The following is an 18,091-nucleotide window of genomic DNA, read 5'->3' as shown; positions in this document are numbered from 1 at the left end:
GTCCGTCCTTCCTCCTGGATAGCTGCAGCGTATATGTGGTTCTGCTGTATGACAATTTCATTTTCTCTGTAACTCCTGTGATGGTGACCTCTGTTCTACTTCTGATACCTATTTCATGGCTGTGTTCTGTGCCTCATCACCCAGGGTTCTAATCTTTGAAATCTGGAATGCTGATATCCTACTTTCTGACTTGAGTCTCCAGTCCTTCCAGTTCTCAGCCTCATTACTGCTTTTGTTCTTCAGCCCTACCTCTGGTCTTTCACTATCCACTTGTGATATTCCAGATCACTTTTTTTTTTTTAATTTTACTTGAAGTTCTGGGATACATGTACAGAATGTGCAGGTTTGTAACACAGGTATACATGTGCCATGGTGGTTTGCTGCACCCGTCAACCCATCATCTAGGTTTCAAGTCCCACATGCATTTGTCCTAATGCTCTCCCTCCCCTTGCCCCGCACCTGACAGGCCCCGCTGTGTGATGTTCCCCTCCCTGTGTCCATGTGTTCTCATTGTTCAACTCCTACTTATGAGTGAGAACACGCGGTGTTTGGTTTTCTGTTCCTGTGTTAGTTTGCTGAGAATGATGGTTTCCAGCTTCATCCATGTCTCTGCAAAGGACATGAACCCATTCTTTTTTATGGCTGCTCAGATAATTTTTAAATACACTTCAATGTATTCCTCTTTTTTGTAATTAAAAAAAGTTGAGATAAAATGAACCTAACATAAAATCCAGTATTTCAAAGTGAGTAATTCATGGTTTGTAGTATAGTCCCAGTGTTGTACAACCATCACCACTATCCAATCCCAAAATATTTTTCACCCCAAAAAGAAACCCTGTATCTATTAGCAGTCACTCCCAATTCTCCTCTCCCTCTATCTTCTGGCAACCTAATCTACTTTCTGTCCCTGGATTTGCCTATTCTGAACATTTCAAATAAATGGAATAATACAATATTTGGTCTTATGTGACTAGCTCCTTTCTCTTAGCATGTTTTTAAGATTCATCCATGTTGTAGCATGTATCAGTCCTTTGTTCTTATAGCTGGATAATGCATCATTGCATGGATGTACCTCATTTTGTTTATCCATTCATCAGTTGATGGACATTTGAGTTGTTTCCCTTTTGTGGCTGTTGTAAATAATGCTGCTATGATCCCTTTCAGAGTACTCTTAATGTTATTACATCATTATTTCTCTTCAGAGACTTTCGTGTCCCTTCCATAATAGCTACTCTGCAGAATTCTCCACTATTTTAAGTCTGACCATCTGTATTATTTGTCCCGTATCTGCCCTATAAAACCCTACAGGGGAAGTTACACAACTGTTTGGTGAAACCAACTGATGGAGCTACACATTCCTGGAATTCTTGATATAAAGCAGTTTCCCCCAGACCCAGTCAGGTGCCTTTCTTGTTACCGTTAGTGGCTCTTCAAGACCTCAGGATTTGCCACATTGTTCTTCATTCTCAGCAGATGACCTTGTCTCTTCTTCTGCTTGGCGGGAATGCCTTTATTTCTTGCTGCTAATCTAGAAGTTTAACAGAATCTGTTCTTTCCATTTTAGTTTTTCTGCTTCTTTGAATGATAAAAGTATCCCTTTTTCTATGCAGTTCCAAGCCCCCTACCTCCTCAGGACTTTGCTTTAGCATCTCTCTCCTTTCCCTTCTCTGCCACCTCTAAAGTAGATAAAGATTTTTTTTTTTTTACTAAGTTTGTTTCTTAGTAAAACAAAACAAAAGCAAACAACAATAGGAAAACCTCTCCCTCTGACAAGGAAGCACAAATCTCCATTGAATAATTACCATGTGCCAGTAAGTTTGTGCTAAGAATCTTTTTTTTTTTTTTGAAGACAGAGATAGGGTTGTTGACCAGGCTGGTCTCAAATGCCTGGCCTCAAGAGTTCCTCCCATCTTGGCCTCCCAAAGTGTTGGGCTTACAGGCATGAGCCACGCCTGTGCTAACAATCTTTATGTGCATTCTCTTAGTCTTTTTTTTAGTAACCATATATGGTTTGGTACCATTGTTATGTGTGATACAGAAGAAGAAATGGAAGTTTGTTGAGGTTAAGTTCACTCAGTCTCACTTAGATGTTTAAGTATGACAGTAGGTTGAACCTAAGCAGACTTAGCTGAGAACCCTATATTTTTTGCCGTAATGTTTTACTATTAACCTGTCTCTCTTTGTTTTTATGGAAACTTTAAATTATTTTTGAATTTAATTTGTTGCATAATACCACCTATGTAGTACACAATTTGAAGGTAAAAAAGTGTGTACCCAGTGAAAATCAGTCATTTTCTAATCTCTTTCCTAGAGGAATGCACTGAACTAGTTTCTCTTGTGCCCCTGTGCAATTTTCTTTTTTTTGAGACAGCCTCGCTCTGTCACTGAGGCTGGAGTACAGTGGCATGATCTCAGCTCACTGCAACCTCTGCTTCCCGGGTTCAGGCAATTCTCCTGCCTCAGCCTCCCGACTAGCTGGGACTACAGGTGCGCACCACCATGCCTGGCTAATTTTTGTATTTTTAGTAGAGGTGGGGTTTTGCCACATTGGCCAGGCTGGTCTTGAACTCCTGACCTCAAGTGATCTGCCCACCTTGGCCTCCCAAAATTTTGGGATTACAGGTGTGAGCCACCATGCCTGGCCTTTTCACAAAATTTTCTAAGCATATAAAAGTTTTTGTACTCTTCAGTAAAAATGACTCTCCCCATTTCAACAAAAATATTAGCACTGTTCTACATTTTGATTTTTCTCTTAATATATCGTGGATGTTATTTGTTGTTATAGAGCTGTCTCATTTTAAAAAATGGTTGAATTGTATTACCTTGCATGGATATATCATAATTTATTTATCTAGCTGTCCACTGACAGACGCTTAGCTTGCTACCAATATTTTACTGTTACCGCAGTGAATATCTTTACATATTCACTGTGTGAATGTGTCATATGGCCTATCTGTAAAATATAGTTGTAGAATACATTTTAAACAGTGAAATTGCGAAGTTAGAAGGTATGTATGTTTTAAATTTTGATAGCTCTCGCTAAACTGCCTTCTGTAGATATTGTACCAATTTACACTCCTACCAACAATGCATGAGAGTGACTATTTCCCCATACCTGCCCTCTTTAAAACAGCATGTTATCAAACTTTTTCATCTTTGCTGTTAGTAAAAGAAAAAAAAATAGTAATTTCCATTTCTTTTATTATAGTGAGAATGAATATGTTTTCATGGGTTTAAGACACATGTATCTCTTTTTTGGGAGGTAATTATCTCTGCATGTATGTTACCCATTTTTTCTAGTGAATAGTTGGATTTTCAAAATGATTTATATACCCTTTTTTATGGTAGGGAAACTTGTCCTTTGTGATTTATCTTAATATTGTTTTCCTGTGTTGTTTCTTTTGACTGTGTTTGTTTTTTCCTTATAGAAATGTCTTATTATGTAATTGGATTGATCAGTTTTTTTTGCATAGTATTTGAACTTTGCATCCTTCTCAGACTTCCCACTTTGAGATTATTGAAAAAAAAATACCTTCTGTTTTCTCTTTGATTTCTGATTCTGTTTTTATGTTTAAATCTTTATCTATAATTAACTTGGGAGTCTGTAATACAATTTAATTTCTTTTTTTATCCCCTTCAGACGACTATCCAGTGTCCCTAATATCATTTATCAGACAACTTTTCCCCCAGTGGCTGGAGTATTACTTTAATCAAATATGGCATATTTGTATCTGTTTTTTTGACTGTGTATTCTTTTACATTGATCAGTTTGTCTATTTGCGTTTACTACCAGACTTTTATTTACTATCTTTTTATAATATATTTTAATATCATATAGTACTAATGTTCCTACCTTATTACTCTTCAAATATTTTTTTGCTCTTCTCGCATAGTGGTTACTCCATATGAACTTTGGAATCAGTTTTTCTGGCAAGACATTTTATTTTATATTGTAAATAGCAAACAATTTAAAAGACATCTGTGCCAGCATTTCTCGCAGTGGGTTTTGTGGAATATTGGTCATATAATAATGCTTCCTCTTAACAAGAATTCCATGGTCAAATATTTTTGGGAATTGCTACATATTATATACCTCCCCTCTTGGATGCACATTGGTAAATCAAAAGCCCTTAACAGTATAGCAATATCTTCTGTTGCCTTTTCTAGGCATCCTTCCCTGGTCCCCACAGCCCTCGTTAGATGGTCTTCCTTTTTTTTTTTTCCGTGCATAGTTTTGTCATAGTAGTTGTGTTTGTGCTCTGTAGAATTTATCTACTTGTTAGAATTATAGAATTAGAGTTTTTGAGAGCAGAGATGATGTTTTCATTTTCTGTTCCCCTAGGTCTCAGGGCAGCAGTTTTAATTTATGCTCTTGAGATCCTTCAGGAGTTTTCTAAAGTTTTTCTTGGCTCTTTATCCTCTTCTTGGTGACCCCCCTTTGCATCCCCTCAGTACTTTTCTCTCCTTTGTCTAGAACAGTTTCACTTTTATCTGTTTTTTAATATTTGACATTTACCCAAGATTTTGGTAAAAGAAAATGTTCTGTGTCTGAAAGAAAGGAGAAAAGGAAGGAAGGAAGGAATGGAAGAACAGGGAGATGGAGGGATAAAGGGAATGAAAAGAAGAAGGAAGGGAGAGAGAGAAAGAGAAAGATGAAAGAAAGAGAAGAGCCCGGTACTAAGGCTTAGACAATGCCTGGAACAATAGGTATTAGAGACATTTTTTTTTTGAGTACATGGTTGATTAATCACTTTAGCCATCTGCGTTGATAGACTAATATTGAAATGATCACTAAGCTATCATACCAGTTTACTTACCTTTCCTCCGAAATACTTTTGTTGTTGTTATCACACAGCCTCTGGATCCTAAATGGTCAACTTTTTTGGTACAACTCTGCTATGAATGTACTTAATAAGCTGAAGGAAAAAAGAATACTTTTCAATTAGTCTGTTTTGAGTTTATTGATGAAACAAATTGAACTTTACTAGGTCACCTCATATAGTTACTGCCAACACTTGTTCAACTAAGTAATTTGTAAAACTATCTTCAACCTGATGAATTTTTTTTTCTTTTTCAGCTTGTGAAACTTTGTATTGCAATGATTGATACTGGAAAAGCCTTTTGTGTTGCAAATAAACAGTTCATGAATGGGATTCGAGACCTGGCTCAGTATTCTAGTAATGATGCTGTCGTTGAGGTTAGTATTACTAAAATTGCAGTTAAAAATGAAAAAAAAAAGCAATAAGACATTAAAGAATTGTGCATTCATCTACCTGATTTATAGTTATGGTGATACTTAAAATTAGAAGTAGAAAAGTGGTCACCCCTTGGTGCTCTCTTGTATGATTCTGTTTTCTAAGAGAAGGTGTTGGTTGATTTGCATTGCGCATTATCTAGCATGGCTCTTCTCACCTAGTTTCTCATTGTTGTGGTTAGTTTACTAAGTTTACTTGCTGCTAGGTGAGCTGAAGCACCTGTCAGAGGGCCTGAGCAGGAAGATCAAGATCACGCCTACTAGTAGCTGCTTATAGGGGCACGCAGAGAGCATTAACCTAAGTACAGCGTCTTAACTGTATGTATAGGGGGCTGTATAGGTTCTGATTAGCCAGCTTATGCTGGGTTAGCTTAGATTCCTTGGTATACTATGTGGTGTTATATTTCTTTCATGAGAAATAATAACTGGTGAAGAAATGGGTGTAGTTTGATGATGATTTGATTCTAGATGCCTACATGGGCCATCTTGATACACGCAAAACAATTTTGCCTTAGGTTTATATTTGCCATTTCTATTGTTAGCATAATACTGTTGAAGGGGCAATATTAATTCTTTCACATTTTTAGGGTTTTATTTGTTACCACGTGTAGAGGTGACCTCTGCAGAGTGTACCCATAAGGTAGTGTGAGATTGTCATTGGAAATAAGTGTTACTGTTTACAGTGTAACTGGATCTTCTGTCAGAAATTCAGAGGTCACATTTTTGTGACCTATTTAAGTGGCTCATAAATGATTTGGTTTTCTTTTGCTTTTTTTCTCATAGACAAGTTTGACCAAGTTTTCTGACAGTCTTCAAGAAATGATAAATTTTCACACAGTAAGTGTCAGTAAGTAGGTGTTACTATGACCATATTAACATTTTAGTATTTTTCTTGAGTCGCAATATTTTATGAAATGACTAAAAGGGAATTACATGGCTTTGATTGGTCGTCAACTTTTTAGTTGGGTGAATCTAAAATGTACGCTGTGTGTGTGTATTTGTGTGTGAGTGTGTGTGCTCATGCATGCGTGTGAAAGAAGAGAATAAGAGTATTATTTTCCATTCTAATATAGTGAACTTAATATCATTGAAGGACATATACCCAAAAGTTAAATTTTTTCCCTTTAAGTTGTGGCTTTGTAAAATTTTTAAGCATGTACTTAAGAATAAAGAAGTAAAAGTCATTTTAAATGTAGCTGTTTCTTTTTAGATACTTACCAATATATCCCCTTTATCTAAACAATTACCAATATTAAAGAGTGCTATATTCTTCGAGCTATTTATATGTGTGTTTAAGATTTGTGGGCATTTGTCCTTCAAGAATGAGGGATATATATTACTTTGGGAGGGTCACAAAATTCCTTTACAAAGTTTGCAAAAGTTTACTGCAAATATGGCAGCTTGTAAGCTGTATGTTTCTTATATTTTTTAAAAAGCTTAACTGATATGGCTGTTGTATAATTAATCAGTGCTTTAAAATTTATTAGCCACTGTCTGTAATAAAAATATCAATACTTATAATCTTCATAAAATCTGCTTGTTTTTGGTTCTTAATTTGATTTTAATTTTTTTTGTTGGTTAGCATATCTAGGATGCAGTAATATGACAATGTTTATTTTAATTATAGTTCAAATTTTAGCTATGCTAATATTGACATGTACAAGTATCTGCTCGAGTGCCTGTTTTCAGTTCTTTTGGGCATGTACCTAGGTGTAGACTTACTGGGTCATATGGTAATTCTATGTTTAACTTTTTGAGGAACTGCCAAACTGTTTTCTACAGAGACTGTACCATTTTACATTTCCACCAGCAGTGTTTGAGTGTTCCAAGTTCTCCACATCGTTATCAACACTTGCTATTGTCAATTTTTTAAAAAAAATTATAACCATCCTAGTAGGTGTGAAGTGGTATCTCATTGTGGTTTTGATTTGCATTTCCCTAATGACTCATGCAGTTGAGCATCTTTTATGTGCTTACTGGTTTTTTGTGTATCTTCTGTCATTGTTACCATTGTTGTCTATTGAAGTCCTTTATTTATTTAGAGATAGGGTCTCACTCTGTCACCCAGACTGGAGTGCAATGGCACAGTCATACCTCACTACAGCCTGGAACTCCCAGGCTTAAGTGATCCTCTTACTGTAGCCTCCCAATTGGCTAGGACTACAGGTATGTGCCATCATGCCAGGCCAATTTTTTTGTTTGTTTGTTTGTTTGTTTGTTTTTGGTAGAGATGAGGTCTTGTTCTTTTGCCCAGGCTAGTCTTGAACTCCTGGGCTCAAGCCGTCCTCCCGCCTCAGCCTCCAAAGCACTGGGATTACAGGTGTGAGCCACTGCACCCAATCCCTTTGTCAGTTACTTAATTGGGCTTGTGTTGTTGTTGTTGTTGTTGTTGACTTACACTTGTTTTACATAGTTTGGGTATTAAACCCTTATCAGTATATGTTATACAAATATTTTCTCTCATTTTGTAGGTTTTCTTTTTCACTTTCTTGAAAATATCCTTTGACACACAAAAGTTTTTAGTTTTGATGAAGTCTGAAGTTCAGTTTATCTATTTTGTCTTTTGTTGTTTGTGCTTTTGGTGTTATGTGTAAGGGAATCCATTGCCAAATTCAAGGTCGTAAAGATTTACCCTTAGGTTTTCTTCTAAGAGTTTTATGGTTTTAGCTCTTGTATTTGACACCAATTTGACCACATAATAGTTTTCTTTTTGCCTTCTGTTGAATTTAGATGGCAGTGTTTGGTATATTTGATTTCTCTTTAAACCAAATGTAATTTAGTAAGAAAGTTTTTTTTTTTTTATATAAGCGATTGACTTTAAATTGACATAATAGACTAAATGTTTTTTCTATAATTTATTATCCTTCGAAATATTCCTCTCCTTTTCTTTAAAGCAGTAAATCTTATGCTATTTCTTTATATAATAATACCTTGCTCTTTGTTATGGTTTTAAATGTGAAAAGTTATGATTAAGATAAACTTTTGGCAAATAATTTTTTTTTTTTTTGGAGACAGAGTCTGGCTCTGTCTCCCAGACTAGAGTGCAGTGGTGCGATCTTGGCTCACTGCAGCCTCTGCCTCCCGGGTTCAGGTGATTCTCTTGCCTCAGCCTCCCAAGTTGCTGGGGCTGCAGGCATGTACCACCATGCCTGGCTAATTTTTGTATTTTTAGTAGAGATGGGATTTTGGCATGTTGGCTAGGCTGGTCTCAAACTCCTGGCCTAAAGTGATCCACCCGCCTTGGCCTTCCATAGTGTTGGGATTACAGGCGTGAGCCACTGCACCTGGCCTTGAAGCAAGGTATATATGTATTATTTCCTTTGGAGGAATAGAGATTTTTTGTTTTGTTTTTTTTTGTTTTGTTTTTTGTTTTGAGATGGAGTCTCGCTCTGTTGCCAGGCTGGAGTGCAGCGGCGCAATCTTGGCTTGCTGCAACCTCTGCCTCCTGGGTTCGAGGGATTCTCCTGCCTCAGCCTCTGGAGTAGCTGGGACTATAGGGACGTGCCACCACGCCCAGCTAATTTTTTGTATTTTTAGTAGAGACGGGGTTTCAACATGTTGGCCAGGATGGTCTCGATCTCTTGACCTCGTGATCTGCCTGCCTTGGCCTCCCAAAGTGCTGGGATTACAGGCGTCAGCCACTGCACCCAGCCGAGATTGGTCTTTTTAATACTAGTGCTCTTAATCTTAATGTGCACCTACATTCCTGAAACCTAAGCAGATTCCACGTTTCTCACTTTTCTTTCTCTCTCCTTCCTCCTCCGCTTCCTCCCTTCCTCCTCCTCCCTTCCTCCCTTCCTCCTCCGCTTCCTCCCTTCCTCCTCCCTTCCTCCCTCCCTCCCTCCCTCCCTCCCTCTTCTTTTTCACTATTCCTTAAACTTGAGAAACCTCATACTCTCTGTTGACTGTAAAACTCATGTTGCTTTAAAAAGATAATTTGTATACTAAGAAAAAAACCACTCTTTGTCCGTCTGCCTGGAGGTCTGAAGGCTATATGTTGGTCAGCTTGTTTGTGTTTACGTACATGTTTCTATACATGAAGAACTTTTTGTCTGACACTATACCCAGAAGTCCAGTGTGTATTTTGTTCCCTTATTATTTTTGACAGTGTCTCAGAAATTTTCTTTTTAATAGATATAAAAATGAAATTGTGAGTCCTTGGTTTACTTTCTTTTAATTTTCTTCTTTTTATAGTTAATATACCATCTATTCTATCTGGCCTTTTTGTTGTTTTGTAACCAATACTTTAAATTTTTTTCAGTAGGAATGACTTGTGTCACTTGAACTAGAATTCCTATATTTGTGGCAAAAGTTCTTCCCTCATCATAGCCCTGTTATACTTCACTTTAATTAGACGATGGCTAGGGATAACACTTACCTTGTTTACTGTTATACTTCCGGTAGTTACATAATTCTCATTTTAGGGAAGTCATTTAATTTTTCTGAGATTTACATTCCTCCTCTGTAGGCTGGGCGTGGTGGCTCATACCTGTAATCTCAGCACTTTGGGAGGCTGAGGTGGTTTGATTGCTTGAGCCCTGGAATTAGAGACCAGCCTGGGCAACATGGCAAAACTCGGTCTCTACAAGAAATAGAAAAATTAGCTGGGTGTGGTGGCTCATGCCTGTAATCCCAGCTACTCAGGAGGCTGAAGTGTGAGGATCACTTGAGCCTGGGAAGCTGGGGCCACAGTGAGCTGTGATTGCACTACTGCACTCCAGCCTGAGTGACACAGTGAGACCTTGTCTCCAAAAAAAATAAAGATTTACATTCCTCCTCTGTAAAATGAAGGGGAGTTACTAGATGACTTTCCATTATTAAAAATTTATAAAATCAGGAGGCATTTATTATAAGATTTAAATTTGGTCTCAGAGCCATTTGTTAACATGTAGGAAAAGCCTAGTTACATAAAATGCTTTATTTTGTAGCATTCTCTGGAATTCTAATTACATAGCATCCCAATATAAAGGATGATTAGGAAAAACTGCTTTCTAAAAGATAATAAATAGTGTAACCTGCATTAGATTCTCTAGCAGAGCTCATAACAGTTGGGCTTTGGTGTATCAGTTTGTGTAAGGATAAAAGTCTGGATGTTCCAGAGGTGTCATTTACCAACTTTGTGGGCTTAAATGTTTGAAAATAATAAAACCATTTGTGTTATTAGCCACGTAAAGATTAAACATATGTTGGAGTCAGATTGTCCAGTCATTTAATAAAATAAATCATTTAGATTATCATGTAATTTATTTATTTATCTGTAAAAATGGATAGAACTCTTCTTATTCCTTTTAGAATGAGAATATCCTAGGTTTCTCTTTAACTCATATGTTTTTGTTGTTGTTGTTGTTTTTGTGAAATGGAGTCTCGCTCTCTCTCCCAGGCTGGAGTGCAGTGGTGCGATCTTGGCTCACTGCAACTTCCACCTTCCAGGTTCAAGTGGTTCTCCTTCCTCAGGAGTATTATGTTTAAAATTCTTTTGTTTTATCACAATATATATATATCTTTTTTGAGACGGAGTCTTGCTCTGTTGCCCAGGCTGGAGTGCGTGACCTTGGCTCACTGCAGCCTCCACCTCCCAGGTTCAAGTGATTCTTGTGCATCCGCCTCCCGAGTAGCTGGGACTACAGGCGCCCACCACCACACCCGGCTAGCGTTTATATTTTCAGTAGAGATGGGGTTTCACCATGTTGGCCAGGCTGGTGTCGAACTCCTGACCTCAAGTGATCGACCCACCTTGGCCTCCCAAAGTGCTGGGATTACAGGTGTGAGCCACTGCACTTGGCCTTAATGCATATGTTTTTATAAGATGTGAACACACTTGACTTTTTCAGAGCAGGTTAGGTATGCTACATTGTACTAGATATTAGAGTTGGTTCGAAGAGTGGCTTATTTTCCTAGAATTTAAGAGATTTTGGTGACTCCATTGATGACACTTTTGGATTCTAATTTGCTGTTGGTATAAGGAACTTGGAATATTTATTTGATTATTATCTTTGCTGAATGCAGCTTTAACGTTGATTTGCTACATAAATTCTATGAACATGTATGACTCTTTTTGCTGTCTGTCTGTCTGTCAATCATTTTTGAGACAGGGTCTTGCTCTGTTGCCTAGGCAGTAACGTGATCATAACTCACTGCAGCCTTGAATTCCTGGGCTTAAGTGATTCTCCTAGGAGCCTCAGCCTTCTGAGTAGCTGGGACCACAGGCATGCATCACTGTGCTCAGCTAATTTTTAATTTTTTTGTTGAGATGGGGTCTTGCTGTGTTGTCCAGGCTGGTCTCAAACTCCTGGGCTGAAGTGATCATCCTGCCTTGGCTTCCCAAAGTGCTGGGATTACAGGTGTGAGCCACTGTGCCTGGCCAGTATTTTTTTTTTTTTTTTGTACATTTGATTTTTCAATTTAGAGCTGTACACTTAGTCACTCAACAAATGGTTTTAGGCAGTGAGAACAGGGTAGTTTCAGTGTTTCACAACTCATCTCATCTCATGGCACAGATTGAAAATGATAGTCATGTTTGTATGGAACACTGGAGAAAACTTCATGGGGAGATAAGGGCACCTATCTGGGTGAAAAAATTTTAAGGTTCTTTTTAATGGAATTATATTTTTAGAAAACACAGTATTAGGGAAGATATTATGTATTGAATGTGTATAACATGTCCAGATATTTTATTTTTATTTATTTTTTATTATTTATTTATTTATTTATTTTTTATTGATCATTCTTGGGTGTTTCTCGCAGAGGGGGATTTGGCAGGGTCACAGGACAATAGTGGAGGGAAGGTCAGCAGATAAACAAGTGAACAAAGGTCTCTGGTTTTCCTAGGCAGAGGACCCTGCGGCCTTCTGCAGCGTTTGTGTCCCTGGGTACTTGAGATTAGGGAGTGGTGATGACTCTTAACGAGCATGCTGCCTTCAAGCACATCTTGCACCGCCCTTAATCCATTTAACCCTGAGTGGACACAGCACATGTTTCATAGAGCACAGGGTTGGGGGTAAGGTCACAGATCAACGGGATCACAAGGCAGAAGAATTTTTCTTAGTACAGAACAAAATGAAAAGTCTCCCATGTCTACCTCTTTCTACACAGACACGGCAACCATCCGACTTCTCAATCTCTTCCCCACCTTTCCCCCCTCTCTATTCCACAAAACCGCCATTGTCATCATGGCCCGTTCTCAATGAGCTGTTGGGTACACCTCCCAGACGGGGTGGCGGCCGGGCAGAGGTGCCCCTCACCTCCTGGGCGTGGCAGCTGGCCGGGCGGGGGGCTGACCCCCCCCACCTCCCTCCCGGACGGGGTGGCTGGCCCGGCAGGGGGCTGACCCCGCCCCACCTCCCTCGCGGACGGGGTGGCCGCCGGGCGGAGACGCTCCTCACTTCTCAGACGGGGCGGCTGCCGGGCGGAGGGGCTCCTCACTTCTCAGACGGGGCGGCCGGGCAGAGACGCTCCTCACCTCCCAGATGGGGTTGCGGCCGGGCAGAGGCGCTCCTCACATCCCAGAGGGGGCGGCGGGGCAGAGGCGCTCCCCACATCTCAGATGATGGGCGGCAGAGCAGAGATGCTCCTCACTTCCCAGATGGGATGGCGGCCGGGCAGAGACGCTCCTCACTTTCCAGACTGGGCAGCCAGGCAGAGGGGCTCCTCACGTCCCAGACGATGGGCAGCCAGGCAGAGACGCTCCTCACTTCCCAGACGGGGTGGTGGCCGGGCAGAGGCTGCAATCTCAGCACTTTGGGAGGCCAAGGCAGGCGGCTGGGAGGTGGAGGTTGTAGCGAGCCGAGATCACGCCACTGCACTCCAGCCTGGGCACCATTGAGCACTGAGTGAACCAGACTCCGTCTGCAATCCCGGCACCTCGGGAGGCCGAGGCTGGCGGATCACTCGCGGTTAGCAGCTGGAGACCAGCCCGGCCAACACAGCGAAACCCCGTCTCCACCAAAAAAATACGAAAACCAGTCAGGCGTGGCGGCGCGCACCTGCAATCGCAGGCACTCGGCAGGCTGAGGCAGGAGAATCAGGCAGGGAGGTTGCAGTGAGCAGAGATGGCGGCAGTATTAGAGGGAGACCGTGGAAAGAGAGGGAGAGGGAGACCGTGGAGAGAGGGGAGAGGGAGGACTTTATTTTTTATTTTTTGAGACAGTCTTACTCTGTCACCCAGGCTGGAGTGCGGTGGTGCGATCTTAGCTCACTGCAACCTCTGCCTCCCGGGTTCAAGCGATTCTCCTGCCTCAGCTTCCCAAGTAGCTGGGATTACAGGTGCCTGCTTCCAGGCCCAGCTAATTTTTGTATTTTTAGTAGAGATGGGGTTTTACCATGCTGGCCAAGCTGGTCTCTAACTCCTGACCTCAGGTGATCTGCCTGCCTTGGCCTCCCAAAGTGCTGGGATTACACGAGTGAGCCAGTACGCATGGTCCAGATGTTTTAAAAAATAAGGCTGAGCTTGCTTCAATAAACTTAACTTTAAAAAAAGAAAAGGTCTTCTATGGGATGCTGAGATAGGAGAATGGCATGAACCCGGGAGGCGGAGCTTGTAGTGAGCCGAGATGGTGCCGCTGCACTCCAGCCTGGGCGACAAAGCGTGACTCCGTCTCAAAAAAGAAAAAAAAAAAAAACAAAGGTCTTCTGCATGAAATATTTTCAAGCAATTCCTGATCAAGATTTAAAATTGATGATCCTTTCAAATTATTGGTCATTGTTAATGACGAGAAACTGCCTATATAGGCATATTAGCAAAAGGCAGAGGAATATTTGTTGCCCTTTTCCCCTAACTCTCAGGAGCTCCTCTCTCACATGTAATTAGAACTTAAATAATTTCATCTTCTTAAGTTGTAGTTCAAAGAGACAATCATTCATAAAATGGAAGTGCTCTTCTTTTTCTCTGATTAACACAAGTAATGCTTATATTTTCTGGGATAAATTGGATTTTTTGTTTTTTAGATGGAGTCTCGATTAGCCCCCAGGCTGGAGTGCAGTGGCATGATCTCGGCTCACTGCAACCTCCGCCTCCTGGGTTCAAGTGATTCTTGTGCCTCAGCCTCCCTAGTAGGTGAGACTACAGGCGCTTGCCACCACGCCTGGCTAATTTTATTTTTTATTTTTAGTAGAGATGGGGTTTCACCAAGTTGGCCAGGCTGGTCTCGAACTCCGGACCTCAAGTGATCCACCCATCTTGGCCTCCCAAAGTGCTAGGACGACAGTGCCTGACCTGGATGGATTTTGAATAAAATAATGAAGCCTTTCTGCAAGTTTACACAGAAGTTGCTCTACCTTTTCCCCCTTCTGCCTACTTTTAATAATTCTCTTTTTGAATTCAGACGACAGCACTGACTCACTTAGTGACTCATTTTCAGCCTCATGTTTCCACATTCTGAATCCATAAAGTTTGTCAGTGTATGTTTTTTTGAGACAGAGTCTTGCTCTGTTGCCCTGGAGTGCAATGGCGTGATCTCTGTTCACTGCAACCTCTGCCTCTTGGGCTCAAGCAGTTCTCCTGCCTCAGCCTCCTGAGTAGCTGGGATTATAGGTGTCCACCACCTGGCTAATTTTTGTACTTCTAGTAGAGATGGGCTTTCACTATGTTGACCAGGCTGGTTTCCAACTCCTGACCTCAAATGATCCACCCGCCTCGGCCTCCCAAAGTGTTGGGATTACAGGTGTGAGCCACTGTCCCTGGCAGTATATGTGAATTGTCAAAAATTTTAAGGACTGCTTCATATAAGTTAATCAGATAGCAGGGTGCCAGTTAGTAAAGCCATTTTTTAAAGTCAATAACTAGTGTTAAACAAATCTGCAAGTTGAGAATTATTCCTCCCAAGCTGTTTGAAGTCTACTTTTAATTCATAAATTTTAGCAAAATTTGTTCTCTGTAAGTCAGTGCACTTTTGTGTGAAATAGAAGACAGTGATATTCTCATAGTATTTCTTTGATGATACTAAATGTTTAAATAGTCTTAGATTATCATTTTGATAACATTTAATTTGGGATTAATATGTATCATATCTACATGCATACTTTTATATATGAAAGATCCTCTGTAAAATATTTTACTAGATCATCAGAGTTTTCCAAATAAATTTTTTATTTTTATTTTTAAATGAACTTCTGGGCTCAAGCAATCCTCCCACATCACCAAGTGCTGGGATTACAGATGTGAGCCACTGCACCTGGCTCCAAATAAATTCTTAACGTAAGTTTACATCTTGTAGTCATTGTTAGCTACACTATCAGTATGCAAAATTACAGTGTTTCCATAATATCTTTTTTGTTTCACAGTTTTTCTTTAGCATTTTTACTTTTATCATTAGGCTTATTTTTTTTTTTTTTGAGATGGAGTCTCGCTCTGTTGCCCAGGCTGGAGTGCAGTGGTGCCATCTTGGCTCACTGCAAGCTCCGCCTCCCGGGTTCATGCCGTTTATTATTAGGCATTTCTTTAGGTAGTTTGCAAAACAGTCAGTGCTCTTCTAAGGTACTATATTCAGAGTTTATTTATTTTGTTTTGAGACAGAGTTTTGCTCTGTCACTAAGGCTGGAGTACAGTGGTATGATCAGAGCTCACTGCAGCCTCGATCTCCTGGGCTCAAGTGATCCTTCTGCCTCAGCCTTCCAAGTAGTAGGACTACAGGTGTGCCACCATGCCTGGCTAATTTTTTTTTGTAGAGCGGGGGTCTTGCTGTGTTGCTCAGGCTGGTCTTGAACTCCTGAGCTCAAGTGATGTTCTTGCCTCAGCCTCCCAGAGTAGTGGGATTACAAGGTGCGGGCTATTGTGTCTGGCTTTTTTTCTTTTTTAGAGACAGTCTCACTATGTTGCCCAGGTCGCTGCTGAGCTCTTGTGCTAAAGTGATCGTCTCCGGGACTCCCAGGTGCTGAGGTCGGAGGCGTGAGTCACTGTGTCCAGCCTCAGGTGTTCTTTCTGCTATTAGCTTGAGCGCAGTTACTCGTGCAGAAGCTTCACTCAGAATGAAAAAGTTTTGATAGAGTAGCATTAGTCATTATGCATGTGTTTATCTGGCATGCCATAAAATGTTATTCTCTTACTGAAATGTGGCACCTTTTCTGTTTCTTGTTCTGCTTTGGAAATTAACAAAGTTCTTGACATTTTTTTCCTGTAGGCTGGTACGTTTACAGTTCTGCAATTGTATGCAGCATTCTGGCTGTAGCTCTTAATTGAGTAACCTTGTAGTTAGCTTCTCGATCTGATATTATTGTAACTAATCTCATAAAATAACTTTGTGTCTTATTTTGTGTTTGCAGAGGTTTAGCATGCAAATCTTTCTGTATGAATGTAATTCTGCTTTCTTAAAATGTTTCAATGTAAATTTTATTGAAAGATTATAAAATTAAGAATTTTGGGCTGGGCGTACCGGCTCACGCCTGTAATCTCAGAAGTTTGGGAGGCCGAGGCAGGTGGATCACTTGGGGCCAGGAGTTTGAGACCAGCCTGGCCATGGCAAAACCCCATCTCTACTAAAAATACAAAAATTAGCTGGGCTTGGTGGTGTGTGCCTGTATTACCTATATGACCAGCTACTTGGGAGGCTGAGACATGACAATTGCTTGAGCCCGGGAGGTGGAGGTTGCAGTGAGCCAAGATCACGCCACTGCACTCCAGCTTGGGCGACAGAGGAAGACTGTCTCAAAAATAAAAATAAAAAGAATTTTGGGAGCATTCCCTTTGAAAACCAGCATAAGACAAGGATGCCCTCTCCCACCACTCCTATTCAACATAGTATTGGAAGTCCTGGCCAGAGCAGTCAGACAAGAGAAGGAAATAAAGGGCATCCAAATAGGAAGAGAGGAAGTCAGACCATCACTATTTGCAGATGACGTGATGCTATATCTAGAAAACCCTATAGTCTCAGCCCCAAAACTCCTTCAGCTGATAAACAACTTCAGCAAAGTTTCAGGATACATAATCAACATGCAAAAATTAGTAGCATTTCTGTACACCAACAACATCCAACCCGAGAGCCAATTCAGGAACACAATCCTGATCACAGTTGCCAGAAAAAGAATAAAATACCTAGGAATACAGCTAACCAAGGAGGTGAAAGATCTCTATAATGAGGATTACAAAACATTGCTCAAAGAAATCAGAGACGGCACAAATGGAAAAATGTTAAATCCTCACGGATAGATAGAATCAAGACTGTTAAAATGGCCATACAGCCCAAGGAATTTACAGATTCAGTGCTATTCCCATCAAACTATCAATGATAGTCTTAACAGAACTAGAAAAAAACCTTAAAAAATTTATATGGAACCAAAAAAGTGTTCGAATAGCCAAAGTAATCCTAAGCAAAAAGAATAAGTAGAGCCGGAGGCATCACATTCCAGACTTCAAACTATTTTTTTTTTTTTTTTGAGACAGAGTTTCACTCTAGCTGCCCAGACTGGAGTGCAATGGCACAATCTTGGCTCACTGCAACCTCCACCTCCCAGGTTCAAGTGATTCTCTTGCCTCAGCCTCCCAGGTAGCTGGGATTACAGGTGCCCACCACCATACCTGGCTAATTTTTTGTATTTTTAGTATAAGACAGGGTTTTGCCATGTTGCCCAGGCTGGTCTCGAACTCCTGACCTCAAGTGATCCCCTGCCTTGGCCTCCCAAAGTGTTGGGATTACAGGTGTGAGTCACCACACCTGGCCCAGACTTCAAACTATGCTACAGGGCCCCAGTAACCAAAACAGCATAGTACTGGAGCAGAAACAGACACAGACCAGTGGAACAGAGAAGAGAGTCCAGAAATAAAGCCGCACAGCTACAACCATCTGATCTTCAACAAAGCTGACAGAAACAAGTAATGAGGGAAAGGACTTCCCTATTCAGTAAATG

At 40.5% G+C, this 18,091-nt stretch overlaps 1 protein-coding gene across 50 annotated transcripts in view; it reads left to right on the top strand.

The window, feature by feature from the left end:
• Nucleotides 1-18,091, top strand: part of ACAP2 (ArfGAP with coiled-coil, ankyrin repeat and PH domains 2) — a 168,792-nt gene that overhangs the window by 58,034 nt on the left and 92,667 nt on the right. For 47 of the 50 annotated variants that reach the window (XR_010155408.1, XR_010155406.1, XR_010155407.1 and 44 more), the window contains 2 exons: nt 5,078-5,197; nt 6,038-6,091. Coding sequence is in view for 39 of the 50 variants with exons in the window: in XM_516962.9 (XP_516962.3) it covers nt 5,078-5,197; nt 6,038-6,091 (174 nt within the window). In the remaining 11 variants the exon portion in view is untranslated. The remainder of the gene's footprint in view (nt 1-5,077; nt 5,198-6,037; nt 6,092-18,091) is intronic. The other 3 variants (XR_010155410.1, XM_063806443.1, XM_016942533.3) reach the window with 1 other exon arrangement.

The sequence above is a fragment of the Pan troglodytes genome, chromosome 2, assembly GCF_028858775.2.
Source record: "Pan troglodytes isolate AG18354 chromosome 2, NHGRI_mPanTro3-v2.0_pri, whole genome shotgun sequence".
NCBI lineage: Eukaryota > Metazoa > Chordata > Mammalia > Primates > Hominidae > Pan > Pan troglodytes.
Note: the sequence above shows the minus strand (reverse complement) of the source record. Positions and strands in the feature narration are given on the sequence as shown.